The sequence below is a fragment of the Zeus faber genome, assembly GCF_960531495.2.
Source record: "Zeus faber genome assembly, chromosome: 15".
In the NCBI taxonomy this organism is placed as follows: Eukaryota; Metazoa; Chordata; class Actinopteri; order Zeiformes; family Zeidae; genus Zeus; species Zeus faber.
Window position 1 is genome coordinate 13,463,924 of NC_137194.1, and position 24,265 is coordinate 13,488,188.

General features: G+C 46.7%; 2 protein-coding genes and 1 long non-coding RNA gene across 6 annotated transcripts; 1 reads left to right on the plus strand and 2 right to left on the minus strand.

Annotated features, from left to right (window-relative positions):
* The first annotated feature begins 8,369 nt into the window (after window positions 1-8,369).
* LOC307240763 lies at window positions 8,370-19,941 on the plus strand. 4 transcript variants are annotated; one of them, XR_013844521.1, is made up of 3 exons: window positions 8,370-8,542; window positions 19,144-19,209; window positions 19,285-19,937. It is a non-coding gene; the product is annotated as an uncharacterized lncRNA (long non-coding RNA). The 4 variants fall into 4 exon arrangements; XR_013844522.1 differs by lacking the exon at window positions 8,370-8,542 and adding an exon at window positions 9,341-9,430; XR_013844523.1 differs by lacking the exon at window positions 8,370-8,542 and adding an exon at window positions 11,625-11,691 and having other exon boundaries at window positions 19,285-19,924.
* Window positions 19,588-21,373, minus strand: LOC307240761 (adenosine receptor A1). Its single transcript, XM_080014611.1, has 3 exons — window positions 20,981-21,373; window positions 20,311-20,774; window positions 19,588-20,188 (listed from the first exon to the last, which is right to left on the minus strand). Exons 1-3 carry the CDS (start codon window positions 21,316-21,318, stop codon window positions 19,974-19,976), a joined length of 1,017 nt encoding a protein of 338 aa, XP_079870737.1. The 5' UTR covers window positions 21,319-21,373; the 3' UTR covers window positions 19,588-19,973.
* A 1,424-nt stretch (window positions 21,374-22,797) lies between these two features.
* On the minus strand, window positions 22,798-23,991 carry LOC307241175 (uncharacterized protein; the record flags this gene model as incomplete). The annotated part of the gene is made up of 4 exons (XM_080015211.1): window positions 22,798-23,105; window positions 23,197-23,353; window positions 23,598-23,710; window positions 23,802-23,991. 4 exons carry the CDS (start codon window positions 23,989-23,991, stop codon window positions 22,798-22,800), a joined length of 768 nt encoding a protein of 255 aa, XP_079871337.1.
* Window positions 23,992-24,265: the final 274 nt, after the last annotated feature.

Here is a 24,265-nt window from a genome sequence, read left to right on the forward strand (position 1 = left end):
GCCTCCCCCACATTCAATCACCGCTGACAGGGACGTGCTGTTGCTATAGAGATTAGGCCGACATCGGTGAAAGAGTTTTGCCTGATATCATGTAGGGAGTGGGGAGGTCCCAAAATGTATTTCTTGAGAAAACTGAGAACTGTGAAAGCACCGATTCGACCAACAAGAACCCCGTCAATAACGGTCCCAATATCCCTTCTCGCGCACACCCAGAGGTGGAAAGTAACAAAGTACAAATACTTTGGTACTGAACTTTAGTACGTTTTCAAGTATCTGTACTTACTTAAGTATATTCAGTTTTTGGAGACTTTCAACTTTTACTCAACATATCAAAGTAAATACAGTATCTATACTTTTTGCAGACACTTTACCACCTCGGGCAGCTGAAGAAATTCAGGGTCTCAGTGAGCATCCTGACAGGCAACATCACTGCCTGGTTTGGGGACTGTACTGCCCAGGACAGGCGGGCCCTGGTGCGTTCAGCCCAGCGTAGCACTGGAACTACCCTCCCCTCCCGGCAGGACTTATACACCAGGAGGTGTCGTAGCGGAGCCCGCAGGATCAGCAAGGACCCTCACCACCCCAACAACGGACTGTTCCAGCTGCTGCGGTCGGGTAAGCGCCGCCGCAGTCACACAGCGAGGACAGAGAGACTGAGATGGAGTTTCTTCCCGCAAGCCATCAGAACTGTCAACGCTGAACTCACCAGGGGCCCTCGCTGAGACCCACACCTAGGCCCCACTGCCTTACTGTACTGTATGTTGCATACTGTATCGATGTTCTGGGTTACAGCATACTGTGCAGTATTGCTGTTCGGTGTTACTGTATTGTGTGCCGTACTGTTGTATACTGTATAACTCCACACACACTACCCCACTTTATTCACAAGCCACTTTGCTGCACGTCTGTATATACCATAATAGTCTAGTCCTTTTATCTCTATTTTGTATTCCTACTTTGTGTATTACCCTTTTCTTACTCTTATTTTATTCTATTTACTAATAGAATTGTGTTTTAGGAATCTGTTAGTTAGTTAGTTAGTTACTGACCAGTCAGAATTTACTGTGCATAATCTCTTGGTGCGCTGCAATGTCATTAAACTACATATATGGACGCTTGTATATGTATGTGACAAATAAACATCTTGAATCTACTCCACTACATTTCTACCTTTATCTTAAAATAAAAAATAAAACAATGAGGATTTATATTTGTATCTATTTGTAAATTACGATGACGCCATAGTTAATTGCAATCAGAATTACAAAAAAGGTGCAGTAGCACTTTATGCCCGATTATAGGCTCTCAGCGTTATATCAGAGCACTGTACAAGTACGTTTTACTTTTAATACATTTTACGAGAAAGTTATAATGCACTTTTACTTAAGTAGAAATGTCAATGTGATACTTTCACTGTTAGTAATTTTGTGTCAGGGAAATTTGTATTTTTACCTAAATGAATGGTCCGACGAGGTCTTCCACCACTTCAGATAGCTCAAAAGTCAGTGAAGATGACTATTTACTAATTCGTTAGGATTTTTTTTTTGCAACAATTGATTCACATTTAAACCAATAGGACCACGGTGATGAGGCTGAAGTTCATATTTTTGGATCCCTCCCCCAGACTCTCTCTGCTCTACTGGTTTTAACTTATCCCACCACAGCCAAAAGGTCACGGGTTGAGTACAGTGGGGACCCACAGCGGTGAGAGGTGCCGGGCTAAATAAAGCCATGAGCTCAGCAAACACACGCTGCCTCCTGGTGCCCTGGCACTTTGATTTAGCCTGTCTAATAGCACATAAATAGGATGCAGATTTTCCCAGTCCATTTATTGGCTACTGAAATGAGACTTTCCCTGAATACAAACTCGATTATTACTATTATTATTATATTACTATAACTTTGACATTTTACATTTGAGCAGATCGCAAAACCTTTAGTAAAATCGTTAGACTCCACAATCATGTTTCCACCCCCCCCAAAAAAATCCAAAACTGTGTTAATTTCTTAAACCTAGATATTTTTAGATTTCCTCGACTTCATCGTTAATCACGTCGTCAATCAGAATTAGTACGATGACTATCATCACCTAAAATATAATGATCGTTACTTAATTTCATGATCCCCAATGAAAACATATTCAGAGGATGGATGGATAGATGCTCCCAGGGCCTTATGTTCACCAGTTCAATATTCTATTAACACACATTAACCCTCCTATTGTGCTCGGGTCAAATTTGACCCGTTTCAAGTTAAAATATTTCATAATTATCAAGTTGGTTTTCTTTTTAATTTAATTGGAACGAGGCCTCAAAACAGCTATATACATGAACGAAAACCAAATTTCCTTTTATTTAGAAGGTTTCAAAACAATTCAATAAAATATTATACCTGTGGTGTTCGGGGGTCTGACATGGCAGAGAATATTCAAGAGTACGGGTGGATACAATTTTACTCAAACTTGCCCGAAACTAACCCTAACCCCAACTAACCTTTACCCACAAAATCCCATGTCATAGCAAGCGAATACAGAGCTGAGGAACATCTTCTTCAGGTTCCCATTATGTGCTATACGGAGCTGGGGAACAGAGGACCCTGGGAACATAGGACCCTGGGAACATAGGACCCTGGGAACATAGGACCCTGGGAGAGCACATATGTAGAGCTTGGAAACAGGACCTTGGGAACATAAGACCCTCTGCCATGTTCTCATTATGTGCTGTATGGAGCTGGGAAACATAGGACCCTGGGAACATAGGACCCTGGGAACATAGGACCCTGGGAACATAGGACCCTCTGTCATGTTCCCATTATGTGCTATATGGAGCTGGGGAACATAGGACCCTGGGAGAGCACATATGTAGAGCTTGGAAACAGGACCGTGGGAACACAAGACCCTCTGCCATGTTCTCATTATGTGCTGCATGGAGCTGGGGAACACAGGACCCTTTGCCATGTTCCCGTTACGTGCTATATCGAGCTGGGGAACATAGGACCCCGGGAACATAGGACCCTGGGAACATAGGACCCTGGGAACATAGGACCCTGGGAGAGCACATATGTAGAGCTTGGGAACATGGAACCGTTTTTCATGTTCCCATTATGTGCTACATGGAGCTGGGGAACACGGGGCCATGGGAACATAGGAACGAACCTCAGGTTTACAACAGGAATTTAAATGAAATAAATTCCAACGTAAAACAAACCTAAAAACAACAACAACAACAACAACATAGAGCAATTGACGAACCTGAAAGTTAACAATGAACCTCTGTAACAACAATTGACAGTGGAATTTGGGCAGGAGTGACGCTCCTTCTGCACCGCAACACGCGGAACGCCTGTTGAACGCGCGCCGACGCTGTGCAGAACCGAGGAAATACGCGTAGCGCGTCAGCAGCTAAGGCCTAGTGTGTGTGTGTGCGTCTACTGTGTGTGCGTCTACTGTGTGTGTGTGTCTACTGTGTGTTTGCGCGTCTACTGTGTGTGTGTGTGTCTACTATGTGTGAGTCTCAAGTCAGGAAGTTGTGTTTACTACCGTCACGGCGGCACGTTGTGAAACACGTCCACGCCTGACACAACCCGCGGAACGACGCACTAAGGCGCACGGGGCCCATAAAGTAAAAGGTGTAAATATGATGAAAAAAATAAAATAAATAAATAAATAAATAAAAATCCCCCCCCCCCCCCACCCCCCACCGGGGTTTGCTGCTAGTTTGTTAGCATTCCGAGCTAACCCTCCCCGCAAAGTCCAAAACAGAAGTCCCGACAGAACTAAAACAACATAAAAACAACAACAACAACAACAACACAACTAACCGCCATTACAGCGCACGCGGAGTTGGGCGAATTTTTTTTTTTTTTTTTTCGGTTTGTTTGGTTGTTTGTTTTTTCTTTTTTTTTTAACGGACGAGCTCGCGCCGACGCCACGAACCGGCAGCGGCGCGCGAAGAAACGCGAAATATGACAAATATCCCAAAAACTTCGGGGGCGCGCGCGGCGGCGGTGGCGGCCGCCACCGCCGCCGCCGCCGCTTTTCGGAAGTCGCCGCGCGCGCAACAAAGAGCTGCTCACCTCGCGACCGGGGTTCCCTCCGCGTCCACCGCGTCCACCGCGTCCACCGCGGCTCCTCCGCCGCACGTCGGGGCTCGAGTCCGGCCGAACGAACACAAACAGCGACCGCGGGGAAGAAAAACACGCACGCACGCACACACACACGCGCGCACACACACACACACACACACACAACAACAACAACAAGAACCCGTGGAAGCTCTTCACTCCGGAGGGGGAGGGGAAAGTGGGGGGGGGGGGGCGGGGGTGAGGTGGGGGTGGGTGGGGGTTTCACGAAGCCCTTGGCGCTCCGACGCCCGAGAACGGATTCACAGGTGTGGAAACCACCCCACGCACGGCGAGAACACACAGAGGCGTGGTTTGGGAGCACGCGCGCCCGCACAAAAGTTTTGCGGGTCCGGCGCTAAACTCCTCCCGTGACGTCGGCCCGTGACGTCGGCGCCGGGAAGGAGCCGGATTTTATTTATTTATTTATTTATTTTTTTTAATTTATTTTATTTTTTATTTTTACACCGAGGAGAAGTCTGTAGAACGTGAACTAAGAAATGTAATATATATATATATATACAGTATATCAAATATAAATAATTTAAATATCTTAAAAAATAATAATAATTGTGTATATATATATTAAATATAAATATTTAAAATATCAAAATAATAATAATAATTATTGTGTGTGTGTATATATATATATATATATATATATAAAACGTTGCTCAAAACTGTTAAATTGTTTTTTTAGCAGCGATTCTCATTCCCTAATTCGATTAGGTTACGGATCAGATTTTGTCTCTGGGATCCAGATTTGAGAAGATAATAATGATAATAACAACAATAACAACAACAACAACAACAACAACAACAACAACAACAACAACAACAATAATAATAATAATTATTATTATTATTATTATTATAGATAAGACTCCAAACTTTCATACCCGTCTATACTATAGTTAGGGAGTGAAAGACTGTTGAACACTGTTACTGTACATTATCTCATTGTGGTCATGTCTTTTAAATGAAATAAACTCGGTCGTTTATCTATGAATCATTTGCTCGGGGACATCCTGGAAGCTCTTTGGTGACCACTGGCCCCAAAAACAATGCATTAATGATAATGAAAAAAATATCGGAAAAAATTAAAGATGTATGCTCGCGCGGCTGTAGCACCTTTTACAGCCTGTGATACTGGGTGTTTGAAATACTGGATATACCTCTGGGTGTTTTTTGTTTTTGTTTGTTTTTTGTTTTTTTGCTGGAGCTGAAAGAGTGCAGTGCAGTCGGAACAATGACTGAGCGGTCCAGCCCTTCCTGAGTGTGAGCAAACGCTTCCACATTAAAAGGAAATTGGTGTAATGCTATTTACCAGCAGCCCTACCATCAGGGGTGCCTGGGTCCAAGGCAAACTGTGAACCGTATCAGGTCACGTGGAAAAAAGCACTGACACAACCTCTTATAAATGTTCCAACATTGAATTAATATATATGTGCACTGCATGGCTGGGCTGCGGCGGTTGTTTTTGGGCTTCGGCTTATCTTACGTTTTGGACAGAAGCCTGAATCACAGGGAGCCATTTTAATTGAGCCTGCAGTTTCATCCACACCCGACTCCCATTGTAACGCTCAACAACCAGGGGCACATTTTTTCCATTACAAAAGCTGAAGTAATTGCCCGAGTTCACAAATTGTTAAGATAAACAGGGATTTTAGGCTCATCGTATGGGCGCTGTTACTCCATTCGGTCCCTAGAGGGCAGCACTGCACTGTTATTTTCCTGGACACGTGTTGTGTTCTAATCCTACGCGCTGCTGGTGTCTGGTAATAATAGCTTTGCCCTTTCCAATAATAATTACTTTGTTGTTTTTTCTCTCGGTGTTGACTGGCCTTCAACTAAGCCCGTTAACCAGATAAACCTAGTGATCGTGTTTAGCTCATTGACTATCACTTCATGCAGGAACAAATGATGGAAAATTAAGGAATAAAAGTGAGGAGGCCGATATAATTATCGAGCAGAATTGGGGGATAAGAAAAAACGAACGGCGCTCACTAGAAGACAAGCAAAGACAAAAGGAAACGTGGAGAAAGAAAAGATGACAAAGAATGAACCAGCCAAGAAGAAAAGAGAGCATTCGTCGGAATTGGTCAGGTGTCAGATGTGTCATTATATTCTCTAACTAGAAAGTACAAGTGGTTATTGTATTTGAAAAAAAATAAAATCCGGGCGGTGTTGCCACGTAGAAATGCAAGTTTAGTTGAAACTATAAAATATTCTAGTTCAACTTTCCACCAACTGCTTTCTTTGCGAATATAATGCAGAGAGATGATTGCACATTAATAAGATTTCCAACAAGATAAATATTCTATTTAATGCTTACCTATCCAGCAACGCCAAAGATAGACTGAGTAATCATTGAATCACTGAATTAACACGACTTATTCCTTCACTTATGTAAGCATAATGCATGGCATTGTGTAGGATTTTGCTGAACAACACAGCCTTTTTTACCTGAAGTTTAAGTTAAAACAGACCAGATCAATGGGTAAATTGCCGAATAGTCTGTGTCAAACCAGTAAAAGAAAATCTATTTAAACTCCTTAATTATTACATGCATTCTCGTTTGCTTGTTTTTTTTTTTTAACTTGATTTCAAAAAAATATTATTCATAATTTACTTTCATGTCGTGATACACAGTGAAATTCAATGAGTTGCACTACCTCTCTGTCTCCACTAGATGGCGAGCCGCCACGTTCTGAGGTGGAAACTTACAGTAAGTTGGCTGTTAAAGAGACAGTCACGGACATGGGCGACGATTCAACGGAAAAGGGTATGAAAAAAGTTTAGAAAAAGTATGAACATGGTTTTATTGGAGAGCAAGAACACACACACACACACACACAAACACACACACATCCTCGCTCGCGCACGCACGCACACACACACGCACAGGCACACACACACACACACACACACACACACACACACTCACAAAACACGCGTTGTCTGCAACACAAGTGTGTGTCTTGTCAAAACACACAGTGTGTCTGTTTCAACTTCACCACCGCCATTAACTCAATAATAAATTACTGTTCGTGAATGCACGTCTTAAGTATTCCGACATCCTATTTTCCAAAAGTCACAGAGTTTGCCTGCTAAACCCCCACCCGCCCCAAAAATACAGCGAGCCGCCTGTCCTCATTTGACATGGGTGTGTGCGCGAAAAATACATTATAATCAGATGGAGCCGTCACACCCAGATAAAGCACGCTCCCTGTAGCACGGCTCAATCATAACAAGCTGTCCGCAGGGCGTGCGTATTTGCATAGATAACATCTCACTTTGAATGAGGTACGGCATGGCCAAGGTCATAACGACAGAGCATGTATAATATCACCTATGGAATGTGACGTAGTTCAACTGCACGCCGCGGGTCAGTGAAAAATGCCTCCCGAGCGGCCGTCCCTGTCTTACTTGGCACGCAAGCCGCTTCTCCTCCTCCCAGTGTGCAGTTCGTTACAGTACAGTGCCATACAGTAGAGCCATGGCTTTATTAGTCCTCCACTCCAGCTCTTTCTGGAAGAGGAGGGGGGGAGAGAGCGAGAGAGAGAGAGAGAGAGAGAGGGAGGGAGGGAGGGAGGGAGGGAGGGAGGGAGGGGAGTCGAGAGGGTTTGGACGGCTGCCAAAAGAGGCCTGCCCGCCGTGCAGCTGAAACTTTTACAAGCCGAGCAGGAAGAGACGAGAGAGGGAGAGAGAGAGAGATCGAAGCAGAAAAAGGGGCGAGAGACAGACGGGGAGAGAGAGAGAGAGAGAGAGAAAGGGGGGGGGGGGAGACGTTTCTTCCCCTTTAGCTCGGCTGCCCCCTGTCTTTCTCCCTCGCCCCCTCCACCCCCCCCCCCCCCCCCACTTCTTGTTAAAGCCATACTGTATTTCCCGCCGACGTTAGCAGGGGGTAAGCGGAGGGCTGTAAGACTTTGGGAGGAGGAGGAAGGGGGGGGAGGAGGAGGAGGAGGAGGCGGAGGAGGAGGAGGAGAGCTGGAGGAGTGACGGGTTCAGAGAGTTCAGCTGAGGAGAGAAATAAATTCATAAACAACAAAAGAGACGTGACGTCAGGCAGAGGGGTTGTCCAACTCGCTGGCTTCGAGTCTGAGCCTCCATGGGAAGAACGGGATCGCTCACAACACCCTGTATATATTTGTGTGTGTGTGTCTACGTGTGTGTGTGTGTGTGTGTGTGTGTGTCTACGAGTGTGTGTGTGTGTGTGTGTGTGTGTGTGTGTGTGTGCAGAGTGAGTGTGTTTTTTTTTTTTATAAAAGTGTCTGTGTGCGTGCGTGCGTGTGTGTGTGTGTGTGTGTGTGTGTGTGTGTGTGTGTGTGTGTGTTGCTTTGTACTGTCTTCCAGAAAAAAAGAATCATGTGGAGTTTTGGCAGAGAAGCTGGACTGTTGGGGTCTGTTTTGTCTGCACCGAGTGAGTACTGGGAGATCCCGCCTGTGTGTGCGTGTGTGTGTGTGTGTGTGTGTGTGTGTGTGTGTGTGTGTGTGTGTGTGTGTGTCCGTGCGCACAAATGCAAGAAAGGGGTAGAGCGAGAGACAGAAAAGATTTATAGTTCGAAGCGGCTTCCCGACCCCCGAGAGCGAAAAATGCCCACGAGAGGCAAACTCCCCTCGCCGCCGGTGGCGAGGGGCTTCCGCCGCGGGGTGCACTTGAAGTGGAGGGCGAGGGGGAAATGTCGTTTGTTTGCGACCAACTTTCCTGCTCGGAGTTGGTATTCGCCGTTGCATTCTGGGGCTGAAGACAACGGCCGAGGATCCGATTGGTCGGCGCGGCTCGGGTTACCCGCCACGTCGGGACGGTGATTGGTCGGAATCCAGGACCGCAGACAGAGAGAGGGAAAGAGAGAGAGCAAGTGACAATGTCTCTGACCACGCGATCAATAGTTCGTTTTATGTCTCCTTCCCTTCCTTGTGATTGGGGTTATCGTTTGGGGGAGGAGGGGGGTGGGCTATCCTCGATCCGTGTCGTGGGGTCCGGCCGCTTCCTTTTTGGCGCGAGCGACGCACATGGAGACCTGGGACGGATGCCAAACCCCCCCACATCGAACGTTGTGGGCGATAGCGCCCTCGACACATAGATTGAGTTTGCTGCTGAAATCCCTCCAGCCCCTCCCACCGCACCACCCCTGATGGAGGGACAGAGAGAGAGGGAGAGAGAGAGAGGGAGACAGAGAGAGAGGGAGAGAGAGAGAGAGGACAAAATGAGGAGGGACGGATGCAGGAGGCGAGAGAGAGAGAGAGAGGTCGAAAAAAAGGATAAAATCAGGACACCCAACGATGAGGATGACGACTAAAGGACAAAGTAAGACGTCGGGAGTATGAGAAAGATGTGGTTTGGGATTAAGGGGAGGAAGACAAAATGGCAACTGTTCCGCCGATTGTGACGGCCCCAAAACCATGGATCGGAGAACACAGCGAACTGTACGCTGTGACAGATTAGTGCCTCCAGCACTGTCCTCTCTGGGTGGCTGCAGAGTACAGTGTAGCAACGCGTAGTATGGTGTGGTACGGTGTTGTACAGTGTAGTACATTGTGGTGTATAAAAGTGTAGTACGGTTTGGTACGGTGTAACAGCGTAGTACAGTGTATTACAGTATAGTACAGTAGTAAGGTGTCAGACGGCATAGTACAGTGTTATACAATGTAGGACAACGCTATACGGTGTAGTACAGTGTTATGTGGTGTAGTACAGTACTATGTAATGTAGTACAGTGTAATACAGTTGCACTGTAGTACAGTGTTATACTGTGTAGTACAGTGTAGAACAGTGTAATACGGTGTAGTACGGTGTGGTACATTGTAGTACAATGTATACAGTATAATACAGCAGTACGGTGTGGTACGGAGTTATGCGGTGTAGTACAGTGTTATGTGATGTAGTACAGTGTTATGTGGTGTAGTACAGTATTGTACAGTGTAGTGCTGTGTAGTACAGTATTATACAGTGTAGCACAGTGTTATACTGAGTCGAACAGTGTTAAACAGCGTCATACAAAGTTGTACAGTGTTATATGGTTTAATACAGTGTCATACAGGGTAGTACATTGTTATACAGTTGCGGTGTAATACAGTGTAATACAGTGTTAAACATAGTAGTATAGTGTTATACAGAGTGATAGTGTTATACAGAGTAGTACAGTGTCATACAGTGTTATACAAAGTTGTACATTGTTATACGGTGGAGTAAGTGCCATACAGAGTAGTACAGTGTTGTAGTACAGTGTTATACAGTTGTGGTGTAGTACAGTGCAATAGAGTGTTATACATAGTGGTATAGTGTTATACAGAGAGGTACAGTGTTATACAGTGTAGTACAGTGTTATACAGAGTAGTATAGTGTTTTACAGTGCTATACAGAGTGGTAAAGTGTTGTGTAATAGTGGTGTTGTGGTTGTGGTGTAGTACAGTGTTATATGGTGTATTACAGTGTTATACAGTGTAGTACAGTGTTATACAGAGTAGCACAGTGCAATTCAGTTGCGGTCTAATACAGTGTTATATGGTGTAGTACAGTGTAGTACATTGTTATACGGTACAGTACAGTGTTACACAGAGTAGTACGGTTAAATATGGTGTATTACAGCGTTATACAGAGTAGTACAGTTTTATACGATGTAATACAGTGTTATACAGAGTAGTACAGTGTTATTCAAAGTAGTACAGTGATATATGTGTGTAGTACAGTGTCATACAGAGTAGTACAGTGCAGTACAGTCTCGTACAGTGTTATACAGTGTAGTTCAGTGTTATACAGAGAAGTGCAGTGTTATACAGATTAGTACAGTGTTATACAGAGTAGTACAGTGATATACAGTGTAGTACAGTGTCATACAGAGTAGTACAGTGTAGTACAGTGTAATACAGAATAGTGAAGTGATATACGGTATTATACAGTGTTATACAGAGGAGTACAGTGTAGTACAGTGTTATACAGAATAGTGTTGTGATATACGGTATTGTACAGTGTTATACAGAGTAGTACAGTGTTATAATGTCTAGTACAGTGTAGTACAGTCTTATACAGAGTAGTACAGTGTACAAACTATCTGAACGCTCCCAGCTGCGTTCCCACTGTTCGCCCAGAGTCTCGCTCGCCCATGACACTTTATTTATACGCCCTGACCCAACCATTATCTTTTCTCTCTCTCTCTCTCTCTCTCTCTCTCTATTTCTCTTTCTCTCTTGGCCTTCCTCTCTCTTCTTCTTTCAGTCTTACTCTCTTTCAAAATTCTTTCTCTTACTCCTCTTTTCTTTCTCCCTCCATGCTCAATCTGTAACAGGCCCCTCCCTTCCTCTTTCTGTGTCCCTGCGTTCCACCCGCCCCCACCGCCACCACCCTCCTCTCTCTCTCTCTCTCTCTCTCTCTCTCTCTCTCTCTCTCTCTCTCTCTCTCTCTCTCTCTCTCTCTTTCTCTCGCTCTCTCGCTCTCTCTCTCGCTCTCTCGCTCTCTCGCTCTCTCTCTCTCTCACACCCTTTTGGCAGCAATGCCAAAGTGGCAGGGAGACTGAAGCGAGCGCAGAGCGAGGCAGAGCAGAGGGCGATCCAAAGGCTGGCAAGCGGACTGTGTGTATCAATGTGTTTTAAATGTCCAGTGTGTGTGAATTTGCCTGTGTATTAATGCGACAGTGTGCACTTGTGTGTGAGTGTGTGTGCGCGCGCGTGTGTGTGTGCGCGCGTATGTGTGTGTGTGTGTGTGTGTGTGTGCGTGTGGGTGTGTGTGTGTGTGTGTGTGTGTTTTGCACACTCGTATATGCCTACTTAGTCTGTTTTGATCGTACGCGATTGCTTGTGGCTAGTAGTTGGGGAGTTTTTTGGGTGTGCTGTATACTCGCCTGGGTCTCAGCATGTATTTCAGAGGTGTGTGTTTACGCGTGTGTGTGCATGTGTGCACGTGTGTGTGTGTGTGTGTGCGCGTGTGCGTGCACGTTCGTGGGTGCGCGCGTGTGTGTGTGCACGGGCGCGCAGACGTCCCTCTGTCACCCCGTGCACGGATAGACGCAGTCACGCCTGTAGGAGGGGATTGTGGGAAAGGGGGTGTAGCCATCAGAGACTGTGCTCTCCTCCTCTTCTCTTCTCTTCTCCCCCCTCTTCCCGCCATCGCGGCCCTCTTCTCCTCCAGTCCCACCGCCCTGCCCGCCGCTCACACTCTGGCTCCAGGTATTTGTCTTTTATTTTAATCCCGCGGCATCTCTCCCGATCGCGCTTCTGCCTTTCCTCCTTCCCTTCCCTTCCCTTCTTCCTCCCGACCTCCATCGCGCTCTGCCGCCCGCCCCGTGGACGGACGCAGCCGCCCGCCGCTTTGGCTGCCACGCCGCACTCCGCTCGACGCCATTTTGGCTCGGCCCGCCCGGAGGACCGAAGACGGAAGAAGGCAAAACTTCTCCGGGAGACTCGGAGAGGGAGGCTCTTTGACGTCCATCTTATCGCCTCCTCTCCTGCTCTTCCCTCTGCCTCTGTCGCGTCTCTCCCTTAATTCCGACCGCCATCCTCCCCCCTCCCCACCCTCCTCCCTCCCCCCCTCTCGGTTGGGCTGGAGGACAGCAGGCTCTGACAGTGTGCGGTAAAACTGGGTTTCTTTGGCGTTTTTTCTGCGGCCGAACAGGTGTCTCTTTGTGGACTCGCAGGAGGGCGGACGGGCCTTCTGCACCTTCCGCGCTACTCTCTGCCCTCGGAGCGTCGGCCCAGCTCCTGAGTTCCTCACTTCTTCGGTTCCCCAGATTCAGGGTTTTAACTCCGGCTGCTGGGAGGCTGCACCCACTGGCTGGCTCCTCTGGACGCTCAGTAGGGCTCTTATCTCCCAGACTGTTTATGATGGCTGATACCAGGCTGATATTTACTCTTGTTTCTCACTCCCCACACGCAATATTTGCACTTCCCGCTGCCATCGAAACCTTGCCGCTTTGTGCGGCGCTTGTTTCTCAGGAGTATGCTCGTCTTTGTGTGTATGCCTTATCTTAGTTTTGGCTGCGTGGCTTTTTTTTTTTTTTTTTTTACCTCGAGGTGCGACAGTTGATTCGAGTTGAGCTGCTGACTGCGTTGTGTGTCTAAACACGTTTGTCCATGCACCGCTGTCAAGTCCAAAGTGTTGCTTTGCTCTGCACCCGACAGGAAACTCAGCAGAAATGAAACCGAGGCCAGGTCAGACAAAACCACAAAGTAAAAATAGTGCAAGAACTCAGTGACACACGGCGCCGTGTGAGACTCAGACCGACCATGTTCTGTTGTGTGTCTAGCGTGTTCGCGATACAACGAAGGTGATCAGAGTATCAAGGTTGTCAACAGCCATACAACAGCAACAAAACAGACACCTAATAAGTGACTGTTTAACCGAAGTTTCTAAAGTATTGCAGATATATGTAAGTTAAACCTCCTTGATGTCACTGGATATGGAACACATGCACGTTGACCCTCGATATGTACATATTGATTAACACAATATGTAAATCAATTCAACCGCCGATTAGATAATTACGTTGCTGATTGCATTATCTGAAGTATCGATGTGTGCATGTTAGATATCTTATGCGCAGATCGGCCATCTTCGATGCCCCGAATCCGACTAAAGTGCTCGTGTAAAGATGGCGCCGCCATGCCACGTGTTGTCCGTGAGTAGGGATTCGACGGTTTTCTTCCTTTTTCTTTCACCATTCCCCTTGCAGCAACACATAAACATACTGATCACAAATATCTCAAAGTTGAAATGCTTTGGTTTTGGCCCGACGTGGTAGAATCGGGTCACAAAAAAGTGGCAAAGGAAAACCTTCCTTGTGAAAATAACTCATCTATGTGTGTTAATAGGTGACATTTATCGGAGAAAATGTGCAGAGAAGGAGACAGAGGAGTAGATAAAGAGAGGGAGAGAGAGAAAGGGAGAGAGGGGGAGAGATGGGGGAGTGGGAGCTCCGCCTCCTCTCTTATCCTCAGATGAACTTATCGTGTTGCTTCATAATGCTTCTGTGTTGTTCAGTCCGACTTCCTGCTTGGAGCTGATTGGCCGATATCTTGGCCGTGCAGCCGCGGCAACAGGAAGTGTCCCTGCTCCCGCAGGAAACAGCCGCTGTGTCATACTTAGACCCAAGAGGGTTCACGTGTAATACTGTAAGTGCACGTATGCATGTGCAGGATCAGTCATCCTTCATTGACATTTATTACACTACATTCCAAAGCAAATATCACTTTCAAATTACTATGACACCACCAATACTATTTTTTTGTTAACTGAAATCAGGATCTGCTTGAGCCTCGTCTGCAGAAGAAAAGCTTCAGTAGCATTTTGCAGTATACTGTATTATAGTTATATCAGGACAAGTACTTTTAATACACAAGTACATTAAAGAGCAAGTACTTATACAATTTTGCTTCCTCACACTTTTACTGGAGTCATTTTTTTGTCAGGGTATTTATCCTTTTACATAAGTAAAAGGTCTGAGTACTTCTTCCATAACTCTGTGTGTGTGTGTGTGTGTGTGTGTGTGTGTGCGCGTGTGTGTGTGTCTGTGTGTGTGTGTGACAACAAGAAAGGGGGGGAGAAAGCTAAAGATGCAAACAACAAAAAAATCCTATGATATGTATTTAGCGGGCGTGCAGCAACTTGCCCAGAAAAAATGGGGCATCAGAGTAATATGAGATACTGGAAACCATGGCAACCATACATCTCGTAAGTAGGTGACTGAGATCGTAAACATGTTTAGGGGAATTAACTGGAGGGGTGGGGGTTGGGATTAAGATGGGAGAGAAGGGGGACATCAACAAAGAATACCCCAGTTATGTATATATATATATATACATATATATATATATACATATATATATATATATGTATATACAGTATGTGCTGCCCGTGTGTGTGTGTGTTTGTGTGTGTGTGTGTGTGTGCGCGTGTGTGCATGTGTGTGTGTGTGTGAAATATACTTCATTTGTTAGTGTTGATGTCCCTAATTGTGTGTGTGTGTGTGTGTGTGTGTGTGTGTGTGTGTGTGTGTGTGTGTGTGTGTGTGTGTGTGTGTGTGTGCTAATGAGGATATAGAGAACATCAGAGCGGGCACCATGCCAAGTGGGTACGGAAAAGGGCTTGGTTGCCCCCTTTCCTCCGTTGCTTTAATGTCGAAATCAGGAATTCCTTTGGGAGAACAGGGAGGATGGCGCAATAACACCACCATCATCACCACCACCATCACCACCACCATGGCGGCGGCAGTGCTCCACATTTAGGACGAGCTTCCCTCTCACAAAACAGACTATCGTTCCCTTCAATAAAAGGGCAGATTTTTTTCGACAAATTTTTCTCATTGCGGGAGTTCCCTCCGTCGTTCGGGCGTTCATTCATTGTGTGGCGATACTTTCTTTTGCCAATTCTAACCCCCACCCCTCACAACACCCCCGCCCCCAACACACATACACACACACACACACACACACACACACACACACACACACACACACACGCCCCTTCGTCGCTTTTCCTACCACAACCACCACCACCTCCTTCCTCTCCTCCCTCATTGAAATTCTGCCTGGCACACAGACACTGCCCACTCTTGGCACCAAGCTCAGTGAAAGAGGTAGATCGAGAGCGAGAGAGGGAGCGAGAGCGAGAGAGAGAGCAAGAGCGCACGAGAGAGAGAGAGAGAGGGAGAGGGAGAGGGAAGGGGAGAAAAACACGAAAAGGTGCTCCAGTCGTCTGGTGTCCCCGCCGTTGTGTCTGTGCCAACCGTCCGTCCCGCTTTGTGCGGACCGAGAGAGAGAGAGAGAGAGAGAGAGAGAGAGGGGGAGAGGGAGCGAACGAGCGAGCAAGAGAGGGAGAGAGGGAAAGAGAGAGAGAGAGAGAGAGAGAGAGAGAGAGGGACCAGGAAATAATCCAATAGGTATTTCCCTACCTCGCCTCCCGTGGATATCTGCTCCGGTTGTGTGCGTATGCTCGTGGATGGAATTTACCGAATCGTTTCTTGTGTTTTTGTGCTGATGTTGTTGTTGTTGTTGCTGTTGTTGTTGTTTTTCTTAACCGTTATCTGAAATGTATTCGGCACCCGGATGAATTTTTGACACGAAGAGGCCGAGGCCTGTCGCGTCAGGGACACCGGGCGTTTAGGTCCGGTTCCGGTGTCCTTTGCTCTTTTTATTCAGGGTGAAGACGGCAGAGATTTGAAGATGCATGTATTTATGATCAGAGGGCTGATGGTGATGTGCTGATGATGTCATGCTGGAAGTTTGGAAACAGCTGCGTTTGGCGCATGGAATCGGGTGCGGTGGCCATTTTGGTCCGGAATATTTCGTTTTGCGCAAGAGAGAGGTTCTGATTGATTTTTAGTTTTTCGTTTGGGTTTCGTTGTGTTGTTTTAATTGCATTATCTTAGTATTAATTTACCTTTTTTTAAATATAGCTGGTTAATAAGTCTGCGACGCTATCCTAACAGCATCCATATCCTAAATTATTGTAAGGACAGGGGAATGAATTGGGAGTAATGTGTCATTTAGTATAAAATAATCGGTGCTCTTAAAAACTTAAAAACAAAGACAGGAAGGGAAGAAATGGTCACTCAGAATTAATAACTGGGAGGCGCAGTCTGGCTGCAGTGATTCAGCGTTTGTCTTCCACTCTTATAAATAAATATAAAGAGCAAAGAATTAGCATCTACTCAAAGTAATGGAAAACTGTGAACATTTCTAGTGCAGCTGATAAGATGGGGTGGTTTGTTTATTTGGGAAAACAGGTCAAGCAGTTGGCACGTACTGTAACACGCACGCGGGCACACACACACACACAGGCACGCACCAGACACACAGACACACACACACACACACAGTAGAACAGAAGTCATGCGAGAACAGGGTATATGGTCAGCGTACTGCAGAGAATGACGCTGTTCTGGTGCTACATCCGTATTTTTAACCTAAACTCAGACGGGCAGACACAATTTACAATTTCCTGTCATCTCACGTCTTGTTTTGTTTATTTCAGAGTGTCATGACAGGTGCCTTGCCAGACTAGAACAACTGTCCCTTATTTACCCAAATCACAGTCAAAGCCCAGACTTGGATGGAGGCGCCGCCCGGCGCTCACATGACAAGACCACGTCTGGCCTGAATGTTTGCCCCCAACCCGAGCAGATTAGTCAGACTTACAGCGTGCCACAACGTTTCCTTTATTCCCTCGACCCCACGGTTGAATATTTTCTGCCCCGTCGTAACAACACGCAAAGTTCACTCGGGCTCGTAAATCTTCCTCCGCTTTGACCCAATTCCCTCACATGCTCTCAGCCGCGTCACCGCCCGTGTCGCCCTCTCCTGCACCAAATCAGAAGACATTTCTTGGCAAACCGAGCTGTGTGCGCTCGCGCACGCGCCCCTGTGTGTGTGTGTGTGTGTGTGTGTGTGTGTGTGTGTGTGTGTGTGTGTGTGTGTGTGTGTGTGTTTGTGTGTGTGCGCGTGTGTGCAGATCTGTCACTGGCACGGTGGCAGAGTTTTGGGCGTCCTGCCAACGTGCACCCACCCCCACACACCACCACCCAACCCCCACCCCCACCACCTCGTCTGCGTCTGCTGCTTTGTGACAAGTCCAGCGGGGTCCTGTGCATGCTAACAAGCGGCTGGTCTGGTCCAGGGTTCCGGGGCCGTGGCTCTATGCTAATTTATGCAAAGCTGACCCCCGTCTCCGTCTGCAGGGCCCGGTCCAGGAGCGGGGATCTAGGCTGCCGCCGCCAATTAACCCCCACGCTTGCACTTTATGCCGCGAAATGGGACCGAGCCGCCCCACCCGCCTTCCCCGCTCCCGAGCAGTTTACCCCGAGATTAATCAGGTTTTTATATCTCCATGAGAAACAAAGTAATGAAGGAACCGAATACATCTGGGTCCCGAGTCAACTGCTGGTCCAAATAGTCCATTGTCGTTCCGTTTCAAACTTGAGGATGTAAATTATTCCGCCGACATTTTGGTTGAATGAATAATCCTGAACATTTGTTTATTTCTAAGGGAATGAACTCACACTGTAAATAACGGCGATACATGTTCTGGTAATAATGACTCGTTTGCTTTTCAATGATCTTCTTTTTACTGTCTGGTGCTTATGTTTCTTCTCTCAAACATCCCATCATGGTGGGTTGTTTTTTTTGCTGTTTTTTTTTTTTTGCTTGGGTCTCCACTATAATGTAGTAGGCCGATCTCAGTTTCCGAAATACCGTTTCCCCCCGAAAAATGCGCAACTCGTCGTTGTTCCAGTGTTCAAAAAGACAACCTAAAATGGCCGACGCGCGAGGCGCCATTTTGTGTCTCCCGGTTTTGTTTAGGGTGCAGAATCCCAGCTTTGTATTCAATCAGAGGCAGCTGGTGGCAGCAATATTTGCAGGCATCTGTGTGTGTACCTCCGTCTGAGGAGCAGCAGCCAGCCTACGCAGGGCTAGCCCGCTGGAATGAGCTCAGTTTTTTGGCAAAAAAACGGAAACAAATTCCTGGCACAGAGTCGAGCGGCTTCTTTCTCTCTTTTTCGACTCCGTGCCAGAGCCTCGGGAAGCCAGTGAGTTATTTCATGGGCTTTCGGTGTTTATGCTCTGTAAAATTGTTTGTCTCCTAATGGTTTCTGTGCCTTAAATATGTTTTTAATGCACTGCTTTTTGTAAGTAAATAGGACGAGGCTGGTGAAAGTGCGCTGCTATGTCCGACGTTTCTCTCGTGCTCGATAGGATTTTAAATATTGCCACGTTTCCTGTTGAAGACCCAGTTTCGGGGCAATCATTCGACTACAACCCAAATTATTTTTATTGTTCAGACAAAAGAGAAGGAACCAAAATATCTCGTTCATCTTTCCTACACTGTGCACATGCTATTCAAATCATTCATCGAGTTTGTAAACGGATTCAAATGTCACGTGAGAAATTAAAATCTGTCGCAGTTTTATATTTTTACTCAGCTCCACCTTTAACACGTTTTAACAAAAAGCGAATGTGTGAATGGTGAATGAGTCGGAAAGGTGTTAACTGAGGTGACCCTTGTTTTTGTTTTGCTTTTCTTTGTCATTGCAGGAGCGTTACCTGCCCGGATCCCTGACGCCGGATGGCAGAACGTCGGATGCTGTCCTTGGGGCTGAGGTAGTAGATTGAGTAGTTGTTGGGTTGTGAGCCCCTTTATCTGAGATAACTATACAATCTACTGTCTTTCCTAAGGAGACAGCCAGGTCCGCTTGTCAGCTGCCGCCACCAGTGAAGCAGTACAATCCAATCAGAGTGTACACTCGCAGTACTCGTAATGTGATGACATACTGTAGCCCTTCTGACGAATACCAATGGACACTTGGAGTTGGAGTCTTGTTGAGTGTGAAGAGTCTTGTCTGTGTTCTGTCAGGGTGAGGTAGTAGGTTGTATAGTTTGGTGGGAGGGATCACACCCTGCTCAGGTGATAACTATACAGTCTATTGCCTTCCCTGAGGAGCTCACTACACGCCAGAGACTGTACACGACATCCCAGCGGACAAAATATCCCATTTAATGCCTTTTATAATGACAGTTACATACGGCATATGTATTAGTGGTGAACTTGAGTTGTTAAAAGAAATATGTGCATCTGAATAAAGTTGTACTGAAATGACTGTCGGGCCTGAAATTGGTTGAAAAGACGTGTCCACAGATCAGTGAATAAAAACATAGAAAAGGGTTGTCTGTGGATGTGTTGTGAACTGTGATGACTTAAAGTATGTGGGTAAAGAGCACCGTCTAGTGGACTTTTGAGAGACGGCATTGACAGGAGCAGTTAATGTGAAGACTTGTGTGGGCCGGTGCTGACACACACGCCCTCCGGTGATGGCGTCAAGGACACAGTTTTGCAGTTCTTCTGGAATTTTTTCCTTTTGCAAAGTTCAGGGTGTGGCCTTCCCTCCCGATCCACAAGTTTCGATTGAACGATTGGTTCTGCTCGCAGTCCTTGATTGTTCGACGTGCCGATCCCTATAACGACAGTCGAATACAACAAGGACGCTCCTCCATATTTGGGCGTAGGCCTGCTGGATTTTGGGGATGCGGTAAGCATAGACCACTGGGTTTACTGCTGAATTGGCATGGGATAAGAGGATACCTGAAAAGGACATGCACATTATTTTCAGGAGTATGTAATTGCATGAGCAACACAAAGTTTGTTTCCAATGCAGTTTACTGGAGAAACCATATTCTCAGAATATGAAGGCCTCTACCACCTACCTGTGTATAGTGCCACTTGGGTGACAGCTTGTGGACCAAAAAAGAGCACGAGGCAGTTCATCAGGTGCAAGGGGATCCAGCAGCCGGCGAACAGGAGCAGCACCAGGGCCAGGGAGCAGGCCAGCCTCCTCTCCCTGAGCAATGAGGCCCGGGCCAGGGGGGGACTGTTCTGCAGGCGCCCCTGGAGGCTCCAGAGGATCCGCATATAGAGAAGGGTCATGACCAGCAGGGGCAGCAGAACACATCCGAGGAAGTTGAAGTAGACCATGAAACGGAGGGAGACTACAGAGAGGAAGGTGCAGGATAAAGGGGCAGACGATGTGGAAGATGTGTTCTTGGCATCGGGATCCGGGGAGATGTGGTTGCGCCATCCAAACAGAGGGGTGAAACCCAGAAGACAAGAGAGCACCCAGCAGAGAGACACCGCCAGCCAGGTACGCCTTGGTGTGGCCAGGTCTTTGTATCTAAAGGAGAAATAGGTCTAAGGGAATCAGGGTGATATAGAATAGAGCTATAGTTCTCAACATTCTTCATATCAGGGTCCTCAATTAATAGGTACTATGCCATGGACGCCACAAGATGTTCCCAATCTGAGAAAATACCCCTGGGGGGTCCTCGGAACCCACGTTGAGAACCAATGTAATAGCTTCTGTACGCACGCGCACCTCACCTGAGTGGAGTGTGGAGACGCAGGTAGCGGTCCACGGCGATGGCGAGCAGCGACAGCACGGAGGCCTGGGTGAGCACCAGCACCACGCAGCTGAGCAGCAGGCACAGGTCCGGGCTCATGCTCACCCAGCCGTCCAGCAGCACGGCGAGGGGCACGGCGGCCACCCCCACCAAGAGGTCAGCCACCGCCAGGGAGACCAGGAAGCAGAAGGTGGGCTCGCGCAGGGAGCCCTTGACGTGAACGCACACCGCACACACCACCAGGACATTGCCGAGGCAACAGGCCACGGCAATCAGCGCCTCCAGCACCGTGTAGACCACCCAACACCACTCGGTCATCACTGGAGATGGAGCGAAGGGGCGATGAAAGGATAAAGCGTTTTGGTTTTTTTTTCTTGGTGAAGGCTAGTGAAAGAAATGCAGCTCGCTCCACATGTAAATAATATCCAGCGTAGTCATCAATGCAGCGCCCAGATATTCTTGCATCAGTTCCGACAGTTCTGACACCACCTAGTAGACTAACCAGCAGAGAAATGAGTTGAAGCTTTTTATACACAAACGTGCATGAACTTATGTGCGCATAGACACACAGACAGATAGACACATACACACATATCCTCTTCTTTTCTCTGAGGAGAAACCATCTGTGTTCCATCAGTGATGGAAGGCCCTACCCTAACGAGGGTCCAGGGCTGCTCATTAACATACCACAGCGAGATACAGCATTACTGGATGGCTCATTTCACAGTCATATGTTGTTCTGTTTGTAATTTGTAATGAAGGAGGCTGTTTCATTCTGGTCCAGATATGTTGGAGTACAGTCTATATTTGTTAGATGTCATTTTTTACATGAGTTTTTTACATTTTTACATGGATGCATCATGGATTACTACCCAAAGCGTTGGGGTCCCGTATGGAAATATCTAACTGTGTGTGTGTGTGTGTGTGTGTGTGTGTGTGTGTGTGTGTGTGTGTGTGTGTCTGTGTATGTTTGTGTCCAGGTGTGGCTCTACAGTTAGAGGAGAGCGCCATTGATTACTGAGTAATCAATGGCGTGCGTGTGTGTGTGTGTGTTCAGTGAGGTAAATTCTAAAGTTTATCTTACTGATAAACAGGAAGGCGGTGGTTTTTTAACGCACCTTTACTTTTCTTTGCATACACCTTTAGTCTTGGGTGTGTGTTGCTTTTAGTTGGCTCATTTATACTGAATATCTTGAATGACAAGACAAAAAGGTAGACATGAATTAAACTTGAATATTCGATTTATTAAACAAAATTCACACACACACACACACACAAACAAATCATCTTTCCAGAAGTAGATAAAAAAATAAACTGAAATATTTATTTTACATGCATAAAAACAGAGAAAAACAATTATTTGTAAAAATCAGTTTATTCTGAAACAAATTTGTTCTACTTATGAAGTAGAGTTTATATCACAACCTTTTAGATTTACATAATATCTATCGCCAGGTGACTCAGACTATATCATCTTATCTAAACCCAATTATAAATCACATACTTTAGGGTTGGATAGTTTCACATCACTTATTTCCATTTTGGCAGTTCCCTTTCAATTCCAACGATGTACAGCAATGTTCTGCATCTACACTGGCTTTATAAATACTCAGTATTTATTTGTTGTTTCAAGATGGGGCGGTGGAAACAGGGAAACCAACAGAGGTTACGTTCCTATTCCAACCACAAGATTAATCTCTCTGGCCGGCTGGCTCCCTAAAAATATCTTCGCGGTGTGGACACCATTAAAATACTCTCCTACTGTTTCTCAGATTTCTATGTCTGGCTTCTCACCGCCTACACCGCCGTCAAGGTCCCTTGAAGGACCTTCAGCGTCCTCTCGGTGAATTTATACGTGAGCTTCCTCTTCACCTTGTGGATCTCCCCCGTGCGTGAGTAGTTCCTCAGCGCCCGCGCCATCTTCTGGTACGTCATGGTCTTGCGGTTTCCCTTGCGGCGGCCCCAGAGCTGTGCCAGCCGCTCCTTGTTCTGGGAGGAGAACTGGAAGGTGCCCGATGTGGACTGCACCCACCAGATGCAGCTCCGCATGGACGGCGTCTGGAGCATCTCAAACAGGAACTGGAACAGCCGCTCCTTCCTCTTTCCTGCCCACACAGTGGAAGTTTGTCATGGAGGCAAAAATGGAGGTGACAATCAAGTGTCTGTGTGCGTGACTGTATCGATGACAAGGTGTACCTGAAAGAGGAATGAGTGGGAGCGAGTCACTGGTACTCCTACTCCTTGACTCGCAGGGTGGGGACGGAGGGTAGGGGTAGCCCTGGTACTGGGAGCCGCTTGACTGGGAGTCTGAGTCACTACAGGCAGTTGTCTCACAGGAATAGCCACAGTGGTCCTGAAACACAGCCCAGGCTGTAGTCAGTTTTGGTACAAAAAAAAAAAAAAAAAAAAAAAAACTCTATAAAAGCAGACAAAGAGTGTGGAAAGTCATTAAAATGTTAGTGTGGAGATGTCAAGGCTAAAGGGGTCAACACAGTCTGTAAGTGTTGCCTTATTGAGTCCATGAGTCTACCTTCACCAGGACGTGGTATTCATGGTATATCATTGGTTTTGTATTGTGCTGTGTCTAAGGAACTCACCCAATAGTTGTCGTGGGGACTTGGACATGTTGGAGGCCGGCCTTGGTCCTCATATTCTTCACTTGGAGAACCATAGTGCCACTCATATGCATGCTGGCCCGACCAACTATTCTCTATAGAGGGGAAAAACACAAGATTCACCGGCATGTCCACTTTTGTCGACGTTGACCTCGCGATTTTCATCGTCTTCTTGGCCTTGACTACCTATGATCTGGGGGTTCGGCTGGGAGTATGTGACGGAGGAATGTGCCATGGCGCTCGGAAGCGTGGCCGGGGTGTGCGCAGGCTGGACCTCCAGGGAGTGCTCCTGCAGGTACTCCTCGATCACCTCCAGATCCACCTCAGCGGAGGAGGGGGCGTCTTCACCCCAGGAGCCCTGGGCTCCACCGTTCATCCCCGTGTCAGTCACATAGGCCATCTGAGAGAGAGAGAGAGAGAGAGAGAGAGAGAGAGAGAGAGAGAGAGAGAGAGAGAGAGAGAGAGATGGAGGGGCACATGGGTTTAATGTTGTATTGCGTATACAACATTTGTATGTACCAAATTATAAGTCATCATTTTTGCATTTCTCCTGCTGTCTTAGCCTGTGTATTTCCTCATAACCGACCCTCTAGGTCATCCATATTGGACTACACACAACAGACAAATTAAGTACAGCATCGTAAATTTAG